The sequence below is a fragment of the Bos grunniens genome, chromosome 13, assembly GCF_055505025.1.
Source record: "Bos grunniens cultivar Pamir isolate PY7600 chromosome 13, Bosgru_T2T1.0, whole genome shotgun sequence".
In the NCBI taxonomy this organism is placed as follows: Eukaryota; Metazoa; Chordata; class Mammalia; order Artiodactyla; family Bovidae; genus Bos; species Bos grunniens.
In genome coordinates, this window is record NC_141177.1 from 51,644,203 (window position 1) to 51,660,613 (window position 16,411).

The window sequence follows — 16,411 nt, forward strand, 5'->3', positions numbered from 1 at the left end:
GGCGTCCAGCTCCCGAGCCCCAACCTTCAGGTGACCCCGCGCGGCGGCGGCAGAAGCAGCGGCGGCGGCGGAGGCGACCAGCGCCCGCAGCAGCTCGGAGCGCCTTCGGGAGAAGAGGCGAGCCGAGCGCCGCTTCACCGCCAGCCAAGCGCCGGACGCCGACAGCGATCCGGGCTGGGAGGGAGCCGGGGGCGAGCTGGGACGTGGCTGCCACCTCCGCCCGCAGACGCCGGGCGGGCCCGGCCGGTGGCGCCTGAGAGTGCGGGCCCGCGGCGCGCGCCCCCGCCTCCCCTCCGCGCCGCCCTGAACGCTGGAGGTGTGCGTGGCTGCGGCGGCAGCGGCTGCGGCGGCAGCAGCAGGAGCCGCGAGTCGGGGCCGCCCGGGCTGTGCTTCGCCGGGGCAGCAGCGGCGGTGGCTGCGACCGCGCCGGTGGTTCAGGATGCGGCCGGGGGGCGCATTGTTCGCCCTGCTCGCCAGCCTGCTGCTGCTGCTGCTGCTTCGCCTGCTCTGGTGCTGGACCGACGCGCCCGCCCGTTCCAGGTACCCACTCGCCCGCCGCGCTCGGGCCGCCCCGCGTGCCGCGCACCTGGGGACCCTAGCCGCTCCGCCACTCCTCTTGGGTGCGCAGACTTTGGCCGGCTGCGAGGACTAGTCGACGGGCAGCGGCGGCCTAGGGGTGGGGTGGGACGGGGGAGTCCGGGAGGCAGCGCCGGATGAGTGGGAGGTGTCGCAGGGGCGACCCTAGCACCGACTGGACACCGACTAGGGCGGAAGGGAACCGGCCAGGGTGGCGAGGGAGCTGCGGAGCCGGACTTGCCGTCGGGTCACCCGAGCTCTCCCTTCTTTCTCTTCCTTCCCGCCCTGAGCCGCTTCAAACTCCGGGGTTGGGAAGCTGCGCCGCGCGAGCCAGGGTTCGCTAGGATGCCCTGGCCGCCTGGCTGCGAGCGCGATGCTGAGCCCGGCTGCCAACTGCTCCTCAACTTAGTTTTCTTCACGGTTGTGCAGGTTCTTGGTGGAAGAAAGCAGGGAGGCCACCCACAGCAGCCCCGCTGCTCCAAGAAAGCTCCGGAGCTCGGCGACCCTGCCCCCGCGCACGGGGAACAGGTATCCGCGGCTCGGGGATGGGGCGCGGCTGCACCCGCAGGACTCGCTTGGGAGTTGTCTGCTTGGGACCACACGATTGTGTGGATTTGTGTGTGTGTGTGAGAGAGAGAGAGAGAGAGAGAGAGAGACAGAGAGAGAAAGGATGCGTGTGCATACACGCGAGTGTAACTATCACACTCGCTCGACCTCCCCTGTAAAGCCTGTCCCTCCGTGTGGATGTTCATCGAACCAAGGGAGATATGAAAACAGCTGCACTTTTAAAAATGGGTGCCGAGTTCCCCTCGCGATAATGGTGTGTCGAAAACCCGGAGAAGCAGCTCAACCTGTGTGTTGAAGGATTTGGTTGGTTTGCTTTCTCTCTTCCTGCTTTCAAGTGCACGGGTGTGAGATTCACGTTTGGGAGCACAGAATTCTGTGCTCAGTGTTGGGAATGTTTTTGTCCTTAGTGAATGGAGACTTTTTTTTTTAAACCCCTTTGGACTCTCAGAAGTATATATTCATGTGCAATGATTATTTGAATTTTATCGGGGTTTTTTTTGCCTATTATAAAAGTAATCCATTCTTAGTGCAGATAGTTAGATGATATGAGAAACGTATTTAAAAATATTCACTCAGAGTTCCACCATACAGAGATCACATTAAGGTTTTGGTCTATATTCTTCTAGTAGTTTTTCTCATGTACACACGTTTTTGAAATATACTTAAGATTGTATATTGTATTTTGTTCTGCCTTTTTCCCCTAAAAAATCATATACATATGCATGTCATTTATTTTTTTGCAAAGCGTTGCTTTTAATTGTTGCGTAATTTATCATATGAATGTGCCATAATCTGTTTTTTAGTCATTTAGATTGGTTTCTGTTTTGTTGGCTATTAATAATTCTATGAAGTACATCTCTGTATGTAAATCTATATATTCATTTTCAGTTCTTCAGGATGGACTGATACAAGCTGAATGATTGGGTCATTTAGTATGTGCATTTTAGGTTCTAAATATTAATACCTTTGGCCAGTTGCTTCCTGGATGAGTTGAATCAGTTTACATTTTCACCAGCAGACTCTCCTGCTTTGAGCCTCAGCCTTGCTAGTAATTTGGGGGCAATTTTGTATACTGTCTCTTTTCGTCTGTGTATCTCTTTTGAATGCCTTTTCCTCTATGTATGTTTCTGTATGTCCTTGCCTCCCAGACCATCTTAATCTTCTGATTAGGTGACTTAAGGTTTTCCTGTGGGCTTTGCAGGCAGCGCTAGTGGTAAAGAACCTGCCTGCCAATGCAGGAGACATAAGAGTTGCAGGTTTGGTCCCTGGGTTGGGAAGGTCTCCTGGAGGCAGGCATGGCAACCCACCCCAGTATTCTTGCCTGGAGAATCCCATGGACAGAGGAACCAAAGGGCTACGGTCCATAGGGTTGCAAAGCGTTGGATTCAACCTAAGTGACTTAGCACAGACGCCAGCACTTGCAAGGTTCCCATGTAGTTCTGCATGAGCATCAGAAGGGTCTGGGGAGCCAGGAAGAAATTTTTGAATTGCAGAACAGCACTGATTCCTGCAATCCTCCTATTGGAATTTCACAGCATATCAGAGGCACCAAAAAATCCTGGAGTAACAAAGCTTTAGAGAAAAATATTGGCCTTTAGTTTTATTTGTTGAAGGGTTGCATATTATAGGTAGCAGTTTTCCAGTGAATTGGGGAGCATTTTCCGAGTCCTATTAGAGTTATATATTCTGGCGTTGTCCCTTGAGATAAGTTAGAAAGAATGTACTAATTAAGTCATCTGGTCATAGCCCTTTTTTGAGGTAATTCTTTGATGAATTTTTCAGCTTCTGTTGAAGTACTTCTTTTCTGTCTGGCATACTTCTTGAGCTAATATAGGTAATTCATATTTTTTTCGGAATGTGGTCCATTCTATTAAAATTTTAAAATTGGTACCAATCTGTTGTATTTTTAAAAACCTGTCTTTTGATCTGTTTTATATCATCTTTATCACTTATGATTCATTATTTATGTGGCAGGGATACAAATTTTAATCCATACTACTTGGTTATGTAGAGAAATTGTAATTTCTTGATTTTTTTCTGTAGCTGATCAGATCTTCTCCCATGAACCCCAACTGTAGGAATATGTATAAGTAATAATATAATACTACTAAAAGCAATCAGGATAGCCAGCACTTATTGAACCCTTATTATAAACACTGATCTAAGTATTGCTTGGCCAATAAATTTGTTTGTGTTGGAAAACATAAACAAACTTTTTGGCCAATCCAGTACTTTATATTTATAGCTCACTTAATCTTTAAAAAAATGCTGAGAAAAACTCTTATAATCCCTATTTTATAGATAAGTGCCGACTTAAAAAAATGCACAATGTGAGAGTTGCAACTTAAGCTTTATTTGGGGCAATACGAGGACTGCAGCCCAAGAGACAGCACCTCAGATTGCTCTGAGAAACTGCTTCAAAGAGATGGGGGGCGGGGGAGGACAGAATATATGTGATCTTGGTAAAGGGGGAGTACATGCAATCAAGCACATTTATTTTTTAGAAGGTTTCTGCTGGTCCCATGAAGCTTCTGCTAGTCATGAGAAACAGTTGTCACCATCAAGGATTAGTGTTTTTAAAGATATGAAAAGTACTCTGTGCTTCCAGGAAACTGGCAGGACAGGTCTTCAAACAGTTAGATATTCTCAAGAGCTGATTTTAAGAACCCGAGATGTAAGAATTGGGCTCATAAAATCAGCTCTTGAGAATATCTAACTGTTTGAAGACCTGTCCTGCCAGTTTCCTGGAAGCACAGAGTGCCTCATTCCTGCTCTCCACCCTGAACTCCTTCAGGGTGTATTGGAGGTCACCAGCTCCTGCAGCACATGATTTAATCCTTGTAGAGGTAGGTGGCAAGCACCCAGGGCAAATGCCAATTTGTGGTCAACATAAGGAAACTGAGGTGCAGGGAGACAGAATAAACGGCCCAAATTCAGAGTTGACAAACTGGACCCAGGAGTCATATCCAGGCCATGTGGATCCAGACCCCTACACTTAATCACCCTGCTGTGTAGTCTTTCACAGGTGCTGGGCAAGATAGAGTGTGTGTGTGTGTGTGTGTGTGTGTGTTTGTGTGTGTGTGTGTGTGTCCAGGTTAAAGCTTAGTCAGGTGTGCCAACTTAAACAACTCTTTCTGGTATGATTATTCTCTTTGGGAGCAAACTCAGATTATTTTCACTAACCTTTCTTCTCATTTTAAACTGTTTATTTGATTATTTTCTTTATTTGGCTACACTGGCTCTGATTGCAGAATGTGGGATCTTTAGTTGCAGCATGTGGGATCTAGTTCTGTGACTAGGGATGGAATCCAGGCATGTTGCATTGGAAGCTCGGAGTCTTAGCTACCGGACCACTAGGGAAGTCCCTTCACCATCTCTTGTTACTTTAAGATGGTACCCTGATCTAGGGGGGAGAGGGCTTCCCTGATAGGTTAGTTGGTAAAGAATCTGCCTGTAATGCAGGAGACCCTGGTTCAATTCCTGGGTCAGAAAGATCCTCTAAAAAAGGGATAGGCTGCCCACTCCAGTGTTCTTGGGCTTCCTTGGTGGCTCAGCTGGTAAAGAATCTACCTGTAATATGGGAGACCTGGGTTTGCTCCCTGGATTGGGAAGATCCCCTGGAGAAGGAAAAGGCTACCCACTTCGGTATTCTGGCCTGGAGAATTCCATGGACTGTATAGTGCATGGGGTCACAAAAAGTCAGACATGACTGAGTGACTTTCAGAAAAAAGTGGGGGGGAGATGGGCCGAGGTGGTGTGGTGGTAGAGTTAAGAGGTGGGTTTCATGATCAGGGTATCCTTTGACTCCTTTGTTCTCCAAGGGGATGTTGTCCATTTCCCATCTGTTGGCTGAGTACTCTGATGATAGCCTGTGATGAAAGCTGCAGTTCGTGGTTCATTCTTTTCAGGCATTCCACCTGTTGGTACTCTCCACTGTCTTGGCTTCCCCTGAGCTCCTATGAATGCTACATTTCAGGGATCCAGTGAAGATTCTCTTTTAGTTCCATCCTCAGTTGTACTGTGCAACGTTTGCTATGATGCTGCCTCACCCAGCTCTGGCTGGCTAGCTCCAGCCAATCTCCCCACTATTTGGGGGCCCATCTGGAGAAGGAAATGGCAACCCACTCCAGTATTCTTGCCTGGAGAATGCCATGGACAGAGGAGCCTGGCAGGCTACAGTCTATGGGGTTGCAAGAGTCGGACACGACTTAGCAACTAAACCACTACCACCTAAACATACAAGGACCAAAGTTGGCTCAGGAAAAACTAAGTATCAGGATCTACCTCTTCTTGCCCCACAAAGTGGATGTGACCCTATTTTAATTTCAGGATGGAAGAGTGCCAAAGAAGTGATCTATTCCAGAGTCCTAATTAGGGGAGGAGACAAAGCTCTATCTACCCTTCTTGTTACTCTCCCCTTTCTCTCTCCAAGCCAAGCCTTTCTTTTTCCTTTCTTTCTCCTCTTTCCATCTTTGCTGTAGGCTGGAAAGTGCTGTCTTCCCCAACATTGTATTGTCTTTCTCTTTTCCTGATGCATACCTCCAGGTCTGTCTCAAACCTAAGCTCAAGGGTGAATTGTGGGGACTGGGAGTTAAAAAAAAATTGGGAAAGCTCCAGGAGCTGAGTCTTCCAGGTAAGGTAGTTAATATCTAAAAAGACATAATGGGAGGAATGTAGGAAATCTTTTCTTGGGACTATGCTGCTACTGCTAAGTCGCTTCAGTTGTGTCCGACTCTGCGCGACCCCATAGACGGCAGCCCATCAGGCTTTCCCGTCCCTGGGATTCTCCAGGCAAGAACACTGGAGTGGGTTGCCATTTCCTTCTCCAATGCATGAAAGTGAAAAGTGAAAATGAAGTTGCTCAGTCGTGTCTGACTCTTCACAACCCCATGGACTGCAGCCTACCAGGCTCCTCTGTCCATGGGATTTTCTAGGCAAAAGTACTGGAATGGGGTGCCATTGCCTTCTCTGAATATGTGTCTACATACTCCCTATCCATAAATCTAACAACTTGGTGATTGCTTATAATGAACCTCACTTGTGCAGCATTGGATAAATGTAGATCTTTATTTAATGGCATAATTCTCACCAATTCACATAATTTTTTTTCTGAGTTATAATGTCTAGTGATTCATTTATTGATTTCTGTATATAACTAGGGATGAAATACAAATCCTATTTTGTGCAAAGCTGAATATTACCTTATTCGTTCTCTTTTTATCCTTTCAGGAAAAAATCTATATCTCTTTGTAGTCCCCCAAAGAGTGTTTCAAAATAGCTAGGGAAAAGTCATGTCAAAGTCAGAAAGACAAAGGAGAAAAATACACTAATAATTTTCAAAATATGACCCTATCACAATGGATTGTTTCTCTTTCTAATAAACTTTGTCAGTATGTGTCATTGGTTTGTTTGTTTGTTTAGACAACCAGCTCTTGGATTTATTTCTCAATTCTGATCTATTTCCATGTTCTGTTTCCTTTGTGGAGTTTTGTTTTCTTTGTGTTATTTTTATCTTTTAAAATATCATTCCTTTCTTTCCCCCAATTTACTATTTTGAAATGAATGCTTAATTTATAGATCTTTCATTTTTTCTTTGTAACAAACATATTTGCTACTATGAATTTTCCTTTGAATGCAGCTTTGCATCTGTTCTTTAAGTTTGGATCCTTACTGTTTAGGTTTTTAAAACTATATTCTAAATTGTTTCTAGTTACATTAGAACATTTAAATTTTACCTCCATAGTTATTTAGGAGAGTACTCTCCCCCGCCCCTCAACCCTACCTCACCGCCCAGAGGAACAATTCTAACTTCCTTCAAGAACTTTTCCTTTGAATTCACAATTTGGCTGTTTGGTGCAAAAACCCTGTTAACCTGTCTTTTGGGAGAGTACTTTTACATTTCCAAGTGATTGGAATTTTTTTCTTAAATATTAATTTAATATGTGTTCTTAAATAATATTAGTTTCATTTTTGATTATGAAAGAAGCCAAATAAAACCCTGCCATAATATTATAAGTGAGCTCCCAAATATTCAATCATTAGGAATGAGAGATTGGATTATTGTGACATTGATGACATGGCCAAAACAAGTGTATATAACTGGCTGGCTTGAAATTCCAGGGTTCCTTCATGGGAGCTATCTAGGTCCCAGTTGTGGTTTGGCATCTTTTAGTGGCAGTGTCCATATTTTTGGCTTTAATATCCATGCTGATGATTCAGGATCCTGTGACTGGCTAAGACTTTCTGGATAGAAGCCACTATTACAGGATTAGTCTATGAATCCTCCAGTAATGTGGGGACCCCACTTCCACTTCTCTACTTTTCTAGAGAGGTTTTTCTTTGTACTCCCTGTGACTCTTTCTCCCTGCAGTAGAACTTGACTTGTCCCTGTTTGAGAACTGAGGTTCAGTAAAAGACAGACATCAAAAGTCAGTCGTGTTATATCCCAATTCTTATTATTGTAGGAGCATTACTGTGGAGATTATTATTTGGTTGTATGGTTTTAGATATGTACACCAAAAAGGAAAACTGCTTGTCATTTCAGTGTGATAAAGATGCTAGATTCATATTTTCATAACTTTGTATGCACATAACTAGTAATTTTGCTCTGCATATTTTGGTATGTGTTAGTAACTTTTTAAACAACATCTGAACTTTTCTTCATGTCATTAGTATTCTTTGGCAATGTAATTTTTAGAGCATGGTATTCAAACATATGCATGTGCTGTAATTTATTTATTCTTCCCTTTTGTATATTTCAGTTGTTTATTATTTTTGATTTTGATGTGTATTTTAATATGAAATTAGAGTACACATCAGTTTATAGCCTCTAAATTTATAGCCTTACACGCTATATTGATTATTGAGATGAATTCCTAAAAGTGAAGTTCAGTTCAGTTCAGTCGCTGAGTCATGTCTGACTCTTTACGACCCCATGAATTGCAGCACGCCAGGCCTCCCTGTCCATCACCAACTCCCAGAGTTTACCCAAACTCATGTCCATCGAGTCGGTGATGCCATCCAGCCATCTCATCCTCTGTCGTCTCCTTCTCCTCCTGCCCCCAGTCCCTCCCAGCATCAGGGTCTTTTCCAATGAGTCAACTCTTTGCATGAAGTGGCCAAAGTATTGGAGTTTCAGCCTCAGCATCAGTCCTTCCAATGAACACCCAGGACTGGTCTCCTTTAGGATGGACTGGTTGGATCTCCTTGCAGTCCGAGGGACTCACAAGAGTCTTCTCCAGCACCACAGCTCAAAAGTGAAGAGACTTGACCAAAGAACATGTGAAAATGTTGTGTTGCTATCTGTCCAATAACAGTAGTTGTTCAGTTTATTCTCATGTAAGCAGTATATGAGAATGAACATTGTCTCAGATTCTTGCCAGTTCTGTATATTAGCATTTCTTTTCACTTTTTCTAATTTCATACTCAAGAGATAGTATTTCACTGATGTCTTAATATATACTTATTTGTTTACCATTATGTTTAATTTTTAAGGTACTTGTTGACCATTTACTTCCTCTTATTTTTTATTATTAAATTTTTTAATTGACGTATAACTGAGTTACAGTGTTGTGCCAATCTCTGCTGTATCGCAAAGTGACTCAGTTTTACCCATATATATTTTCTTTTTAAAATATTCTTTTCCATTATGTTTTATCCCAGAAAACTGGATATAGTTCCCTGTGCTCTACATTAGGACCTTGTTGTTCATCCATTCTAAATGTAGTAGTTTGCATTACCAACCCCAAATTCCCAGTCCATCCTCTCCCTCCTCCCCTCCCACTTGACAGCCACAAATCTGATCTCTAGGTCTGTGAGTCTGTTTCTGTTTATAGATAGATTCATTTGTGGCATATTTTAGATTTCACATATAAGTGATATCATATGGTATTGGTCTTTCTCTTTCTGAGTTACTTCACTTAGTATGATAATGTCTAGTTGTATCCATGTTGCTGCAAATGACATTATTTTGTTCTTTTTTATGGCTAAGTAGTATTTCATTGTATATATGTACCACATCTTCTTTATCCATTTATGTGTTGATAAACAATTAGGTTGTTTCCCTGTTTTGGCTTACATAGGGATGCATGTATCTTTTTGATTTAAAGTTTTGTCTGGGTATATACCCAGGAGTGGGATTGCTGGATCATAAGGTAACTCTGTTTTTAGTTTTATGAAGAACGTTTATACTATTAAATATTTTTCATAGTGACTGCACCAACTTACATTCCCACCAACAGTGTAGGAGGGTTTTCTTTTCTCCATAACCTCTCCATCTTCCCGTTTTAAATTTTTTTTTTAATTTAATTTTATTTTTAAACTTTACATAATTGTATTAGTTTTGCCAAATATAAAAATGAATCCACCACAGGTATACATGTGTTCCCCATCCTCAACCCTCCTCCCCCCTCCCTCCCCATACCATCCCTCTGGGTCGTCCCAGTGCACTAGCCCCAAGCATCCAGTATCATGCATCGAACCTGGTCTGGCATCTCGTTTCATACATGATGTTTTACATGTTTCAAAGCCATTCTCCCAAATCTTCCCACCCTCTCCCTCTCCCACAGAGTCCATAAGACTGTTCTATACATCACTGTCTCTTTTGCTGTCTCGTACACAGGGTTATTGTTACCATCTTTCTAAATTCCATATATATGCGTTAGTATACTGTATTGGTGTTTTTCCTTCTGGCTTACTTCACTCTGTATAATAGGCTCCAGTTTCATCCACCTCATTAGAACTGGTTCAAATGTATTCTTTTTAATGGCTGAGTAATACTCCATTGTGTATATGTACCACAGCTTTCTTATCCATTCATCTGCTGATGGGCATCTAGGTTGCTTCCATGTCCTGGCTATTATAAACAGTGCTGCGATGAACATTGGGGTACACGTGTCTCTTTCCCTTCTGGTTTCCTCAGTGTGTATGCCCAGCAGTGGGATTGCTGGATCATAAGGCAGTTCTATTTCCAGTTTTTTAAGGAATCTCCACACTTTTCTCCGTAGTGGCTGTACTAGTTTGCATTCCCACCAACAGTGTAAGAGGGTTCCCTTTTCTCCACACCCTCTCCAGCATTTATTATTTGTAGACTTTTGGATCACAGCCATTCTGTAAATTTGTTTTTTATATATAACCTTGTCTATTTTACTGTCAAGATATTATAGATATTATCAAGTTACTTGCTGATTTACAAGAGGTTTATAAATGTCAAATGTATCAAACTTGCATTTATCATGCATTTAAATTGACTATTTCCTTAACATTTAATTATGTCTGTGACTATTTAATCTGTAGAAGTTTTCAACCTTTGTGTAGTCATATCACTTATGTCTACTTTTTATTGTGAATTCTTTCAAATTGATAAATTTATTTATAATTTATTAATATGTTTAGTTACCCTAGGATAAGTAGACATCTCTCATTTTAAAATATTTAAGCCTTTTCCTCCTTCTAGAAACTTTTTTTTTGAAAGATCTTTTTCTTTTGTTGTGGACCATTTTTAAAGTCTTTATTGAATTTATTACTGATTGCTTCTGTTTTATGTTTTGTTTTGTTTTTTTTACTATGAGGCATGTGAGATCTTAGCTACCTGACCAGGGATTGGACCTGTACCTTCTGCACCGGAAGGTGAAGTCTTAACCTCTGGACCACCAGGGAAGTCCCTAGAACTTCTTTTAGCATGTGGTAAAGGGGGTGGGCTTTTTAGTAAGTTACTATTATTCTATTATAAACTTTCTCCTTTGAAAATTACTGTTTTTTAAATTTGAAGTAAATGACTGCTCTAAAAATTCTGTTTAGATTCTTTTTTCAGTGTTTGACATTTGTCACTGTACATGAATCCCTAATCATTTGATTAGTTTTTTGTTTCCATTCCTTTCTTGCCCAGTTGACATGTCTTTTTTTTTCTTCTAATGTTTTTAACTTTGGAATGTGGATAATAGTGTTTCTGAAGTTTCAGATATTTAAGAATATACCTCTTATTTTTCATCCACGAGTACTAAATTATTGCATCACAACTCCACTTTTTAAAAATTTTCATCTTAAAACTTTTGTAAGATGTTCTTCTATTTTCTGGCTGTTAGGGCTCTGAGAGAGAAAGCAAGGTAATCTTTCTTTTATTTCTTCAAAAGTAACCTGTTTGATTATATGTTTTACTGAATCCTGACAGGATTTTTTCTTAAACTGAAAACATTTAAAAATTCACAGTGCTATGCCTCTGCAGTGATCTCTTTTGATTAATTCTGTCTATAATTATTTTTAATTCACTGTCCAGGTTATTTTTAAAGTAAAAAGTTTGTATTGTATCTTTGATTATTTGGTGTGTTCTGCATATTCTGCTTGGGCTTTCCAGGTGTTGCTAGTGGTAAAGAACCCGCCTGCCAGTGCAGGAGACACAAGAGACGTGGGTTCAATCTCTGGGTCAGGAATATCCCGTGGAGAGGAAAATGGTAACCTGCTCCAGTATTCTTGCCTGGAAAATTCCATGGGCGGTGGAGCATGGTGGGCTGCAGTCCATGAGGCCACAAAGAGTCGGACATGACTGAGCAACAGCAACAACAAACGTATTCTGCTTATATTTTGTGAAGAGAGTCTTCACTTTCTGTCTTCCATCACCATACCTCTTACCCACAACCCATGTTCCATGTAAACAACTTCATTTCTCTTTCTGAATTTGCTTTTCTCTTTGTCCTTTCCCTCTGCTCTCTGGGATGGCTTCTCAAATTTGTCCTCTACATTCCTTAATTATTTTTCTCTTTGTGTCAGTTCTGTCTTGCTCTTTCTAAAACAGTGTATCTGTTACACTTTTAGTCTTTATAGTTTTTTTTCCTTCTTTAAGCCTGCTCCTTATTACTTCAGTTTATATTTTAGAAAGCATCTACGTCACCTTTTAAACCTCACCTTCCATTTCTTTGGTTTTTTTCTTGTAATTTATCAAGAACATGGAGCAAATACTTTATAAAGATTTCTTGTGTTTATTATAGTGAATGTTTTTCCAAAGTATGATTTTTCTCTCCATCTTAAGAGTAATGTTCTTTGCAACCCCTGAATTATAACTTGGGAGGCTTTTTTACATGTTAATTTATTTATTGCATGCAGTAGAGCTGATGAGTTAGATATTATTCTAATTCCTGTTTTTCTGTTTTTTTTTTTAACTGAACGATAGTCGATTTATAATATTATGTTAGTTTCAGGTGTATAGCAAAGTGATTCAGAATCTTCAGGTTGTTTTCTAAGTTGTTACAAGATATTGAATATAGTGTACCGTGTTATACAGTAAATCCTTGTTGTTTATCTATTTTATATAAAGGATGTGTATCTTTTAATGCTATAGTCCTAGTTTATCCCTCCTGGGGAGCTTGATTTTAATTTCTATATCTCCAAATGAGGAGTCCTTTCTCTGGCCTTGTGCTCAGCTGAAAGGATTCCTTAGAACTCCTAGTGGGTCCCACCAACGGCTGAAAGATCCTCCTTAGAGCATCCACTAGACGAGCAGCTGAGCCATTTAGCCCTTGAACGAATGTCTGATTTAAAAAAAAAAAAAAAACTTGAAAAACAAATCTGGCAAAATACAGGTAACATAAATTTCACTAATTTGGTTTTTTTAAATACTGGACCTTAAAGGCTGTCTCTTGCTCCTCTGTCTTGACCTCAAAACACTGTCAGAAAATGCTTGATTCTAATCAGCCTGGACTCGTGTGGTGTGTGGAATGGTGTGTGATGTGTGACATAGGTCCCTTGAAATCCAGAGAAGGCCAGGCTCCTGGGAGTCTCCTCATATCTGAACCCCCCCTTACACGCCAGGGTATGTCAGATGGCTGATTCCTTTTCTATCCCCTTCCATTCCTTCAGTGCTGCTTTATAATATGTTGTGATATGATATGATACAATATGGTATGGAAAGGATATGATATAGTAATGATAAGGTATAGTATGATATGGTATGGTATAGAATGATGTGATAAGTATGATACGTTATGATATAGTAATGAGATGATGTATATGCATGTGCTCAGTCCCTCAGTCCTGTCTGACTGTTTGTGACCCTTTAGACTATAGCCTTCCAGGCTCCTCTGTCCATAGGATTTCACAGGCAAGAATACTGGAGTGGGTTGCCATTTCCTCCAACAGGGGATCTCGACCCAGAGATTAAACCATGTCTCCTAGGGCTCTTGCATCAGCAGGCAAATTCTTTACCCCTGAGCTCCCTGGAAAGCCCAGTAATGATATGATATGTTATGGTAATGATAAGGTATAGCGTGATATGGTATGGTATGGAATGATATGCTATGGTATGGTATGATATAGATAGTATATGATGGCGGCATAATCTCAGAGACTATAGAAACTGCATTAGCACTGGTACACCAGTATCCAAACCAGCTTCTGCTGGGGGTGCTCCTTCCTGTGTGCTGGGGAATTTCTCCCCGGGACTTGGAAGCGATGAACCTGAAAGAATGACACTTGGACAGTCTCTTGCAAGGACTGACAAGTTTATTTCTGCAGTCAAGCCTTCTTATAGAAGCAGGAACAAAGAGCTTAGAGTATACGGCCAGCAGAGCACGTACGGGGTTAACACATAATCAGTAAAAATATTTCAAGGACAGCGCGCTCTAAGTGACCCATGTGCTTATCCCATAACCCGTTTTCTCAAGCAACATCCTTAATATTTATTATTAAATCTTGGTGCCGAGCATAACCAAAGGCAGGAGATGTTTTTCTGCCCGCAGCACACAAAGCCAGGGTACTTCTGGCCCTTTGCCATTTTCCCAAGGACTTCCTCCTATACAGCTATTTTGTACTGCACTTCCCAACATATCCTCCTTTTGTTTTTAATTTAAGCACGGCAGCTGCTAGTTGGACTCCATTGTGGGAGGCACGCAGTCTTGAGTAGAGACATCTGTATCCTATAAGCAATGACAGAAAAAGCAGGGTGATTAATACATATATAAAAATATTGCTTCCTGAAAACCAAGTTCTAGGGTCTAGAGACGATAGGGTTTTGGTTAAAGTATCATAAAATTGAGTTCTGTACAATTCCTTAGGTACCTTAACTTGAAAATTAGCAACTTGTTGTTTCAACAAATTGATGTCTAAACTTGAGTTATCTGTGAGATCCTGCAAATGCGCTTTAACTTTATCCCAAGGATATTCAGTGCTATTATAGGGCATGTTAGTCAGACAAAAAGAAGTAAAATTCCAGTGACAACATATACGTGTTTGGAAAGTCAGTTGCTGCACTTGATCTCCTAAGTGGATAACCACAGTTTGTAACTCATTAATTCATGTTTGTAATTGCTGATCTATTTGAGTTTGTCGAGTCCAAAGATCATGAGAGTCTTTGTGCCAAGCAGTGATAAAATCATGATTTTGTATAGAATTATGTAAAGCCATATCAGACAAAGTTCCTACAGTCACAGTGGAGATAAGGCTTAAGATGCCTGCAATAATCCACCCGATGATGCATTTAGATCACCTAAGTCCAGTTTTCAACAATACAGAAAGAAATACAGAATCAGTCCAAGGTTCAGTTAAGTTTACAGGAAGCCATAACTCAGATCTTTGTTTAACTAGCACAATTGTGATATGAAGTGGTGTGATTAAGGCAGGTATACAATGCACATGCAGTACAATTGACAATCTTGGCCGATAAGTCAATATCAAAATGCCCTACAATAAACAAGTACAGAAGGTGAACACACGATTAAATATAGCCAGTACCATTGTATAGGAAGGTATAATTAGAAGGACGAAACATACCAACAGTCCCATAAACACTAGCAAAGTGCTGTAAGGCTGCTGGAATTTTCCAAATGTGCCATTGCTCTGGCCCCACACTGGGGACGACAATCCTGGGTCATGGGGGTGATAAGCCCCCATTATACCAATTCAGCAATATGTCCTAATCAGTCCAGAAACTTGTCTTAGATTTATGAAAGCCTCCAGTGCTTGATCTGTTAAACCAGGAGCAATTATGATGTTCCTCCTGCTCTTCAGAACAGTTTACAAACAACCTGTGAGGTCCCCAGTCAACAAATTTAAATGTATGATTAGTATGATTTTGCTGAATTATAGAAACTTTCCCAAATTGGCCTCGACAGTCAGACCAATGTAACGGTTGTATCTCCTGTTTTCTTCTCCAAGATACAGTATGACATGAAGGTTCCTCTGGTTGAAAAAGTGAGTTCGAATAGTTGGCTGTCTGGCCTGGATAATGTCTCTCGGAGCCATTAAGTAAGAAAGATGCTGTAGCAAACATTCCCAGACTCAAAGCAGTCCCATTGTTGGCAGAGTATGCCCACCACTGTGGGAAAATAGTCATGCAAAGGGGATGAGATCCGAAACAGATAGGCAAGGTTTTGAATTCCACGGAAATGTTGATTGGCTTTCCCTCATCTTCTTCATGAATTGGTCGCTTTATGGACCAGGGACTTGGAAAATGCATGCTATCATTAGTAAAGATCATAGGGGCTTTATCCACCCAATCCACTATGGAGAGAAGTGGTGGGTTGGGTATGTATGCCCAATAAACATATTCTGCACTTACCCCAGAGAAACAGGAAAGAACAGCTAACATTGCCAGAAACAGCTTATCTGGAGTCATAGGAGTTCCAGTGCTCTTCAGTGTCTGCTCAGCCTGACAAGTCATATTTTTCACTTGAGCCCATGTCGGGTAAGGATTCAGACGATGGCGTTTCCTCATTGGCTCCTCCAGGTTCATTGACGAGACCCTTCGCATCAACTTCATCACTTTTTGAGGGAGTCCGGTCTTGGGGTCCCTCTCGGTAATGGACATGGCGAAGGGGAACCCAGATTTCCTCTCCATCTGCAACGACAAGACCATAACCCTTGCCTAGGAGTCGTAATATTCCTGTCAGCCACTGATTAAATTGCTTATACTATATTGGTGTATTGATTTCTAATTTGCTGTTTTTGTCTTCTGCAAAATGTGTATCTGCACAAGTGTCAGAATTATTTTTTGTTAAGTTTAAAAAATTTAGGGAATAAAGAGTTAAAGATAATAATAATTGAGGGTTCATAGGATAAGACATGTATCTCCTCTTCCATATTTCCCCTTCCTGTTTTAATAAATGAGTTTTTAGGGTGCGGTGGGCTCTTTCAATGATGGCTTGACCCTGAGGATTATAGGGTATTCCTGTAATGTGTGTTATGTTCCATTCTGATAAAAATGAACGAAAGGAATACGAGGTGAATGCAGGCCCATTGTCTGTTTTCAAGACAGAAGGAATCCCCATAATGGGGAAGGTGA

General features: G+C 41.5%; 1 protein-coding gene and 1 pseudogene across 1 annotated transcript in view; one reads left to right on the top strand and one right to left on the bottom strand.

The window, feature by feature from the left end:
• The first annotated feature begins 311 nt into the window (after positions 1–311).
• The window catches only part of ST8SIA6 (ST8 alpha-N-acetyl-neuraminide alpha-2,8-sialyltransferase 6), a 159,426-nt gene continuing 143,326 nt past the window's right edge, over positions 312–16,411 (top strand). Inside the window, exons 1-2 of the mRNA XM_086334166.1 lie at positions 312–540; positions 1,006–1,104. Coding sequence (XP_086190292.1) covers positions 440–540; positions 1,006–1,104 — 200 coding nt within the window. The 5' untranslated portion in view covers positions 312–439. The remainder of the gene's footprint in view (positions 541–1,005; positions 1,105–16,411) is intronic.
• Positions 13,979–16,093, bottom strand: LOC147360986 (endogenous retrovirus group K member 25 Env polyprotein-like; annotated as a pseudogene).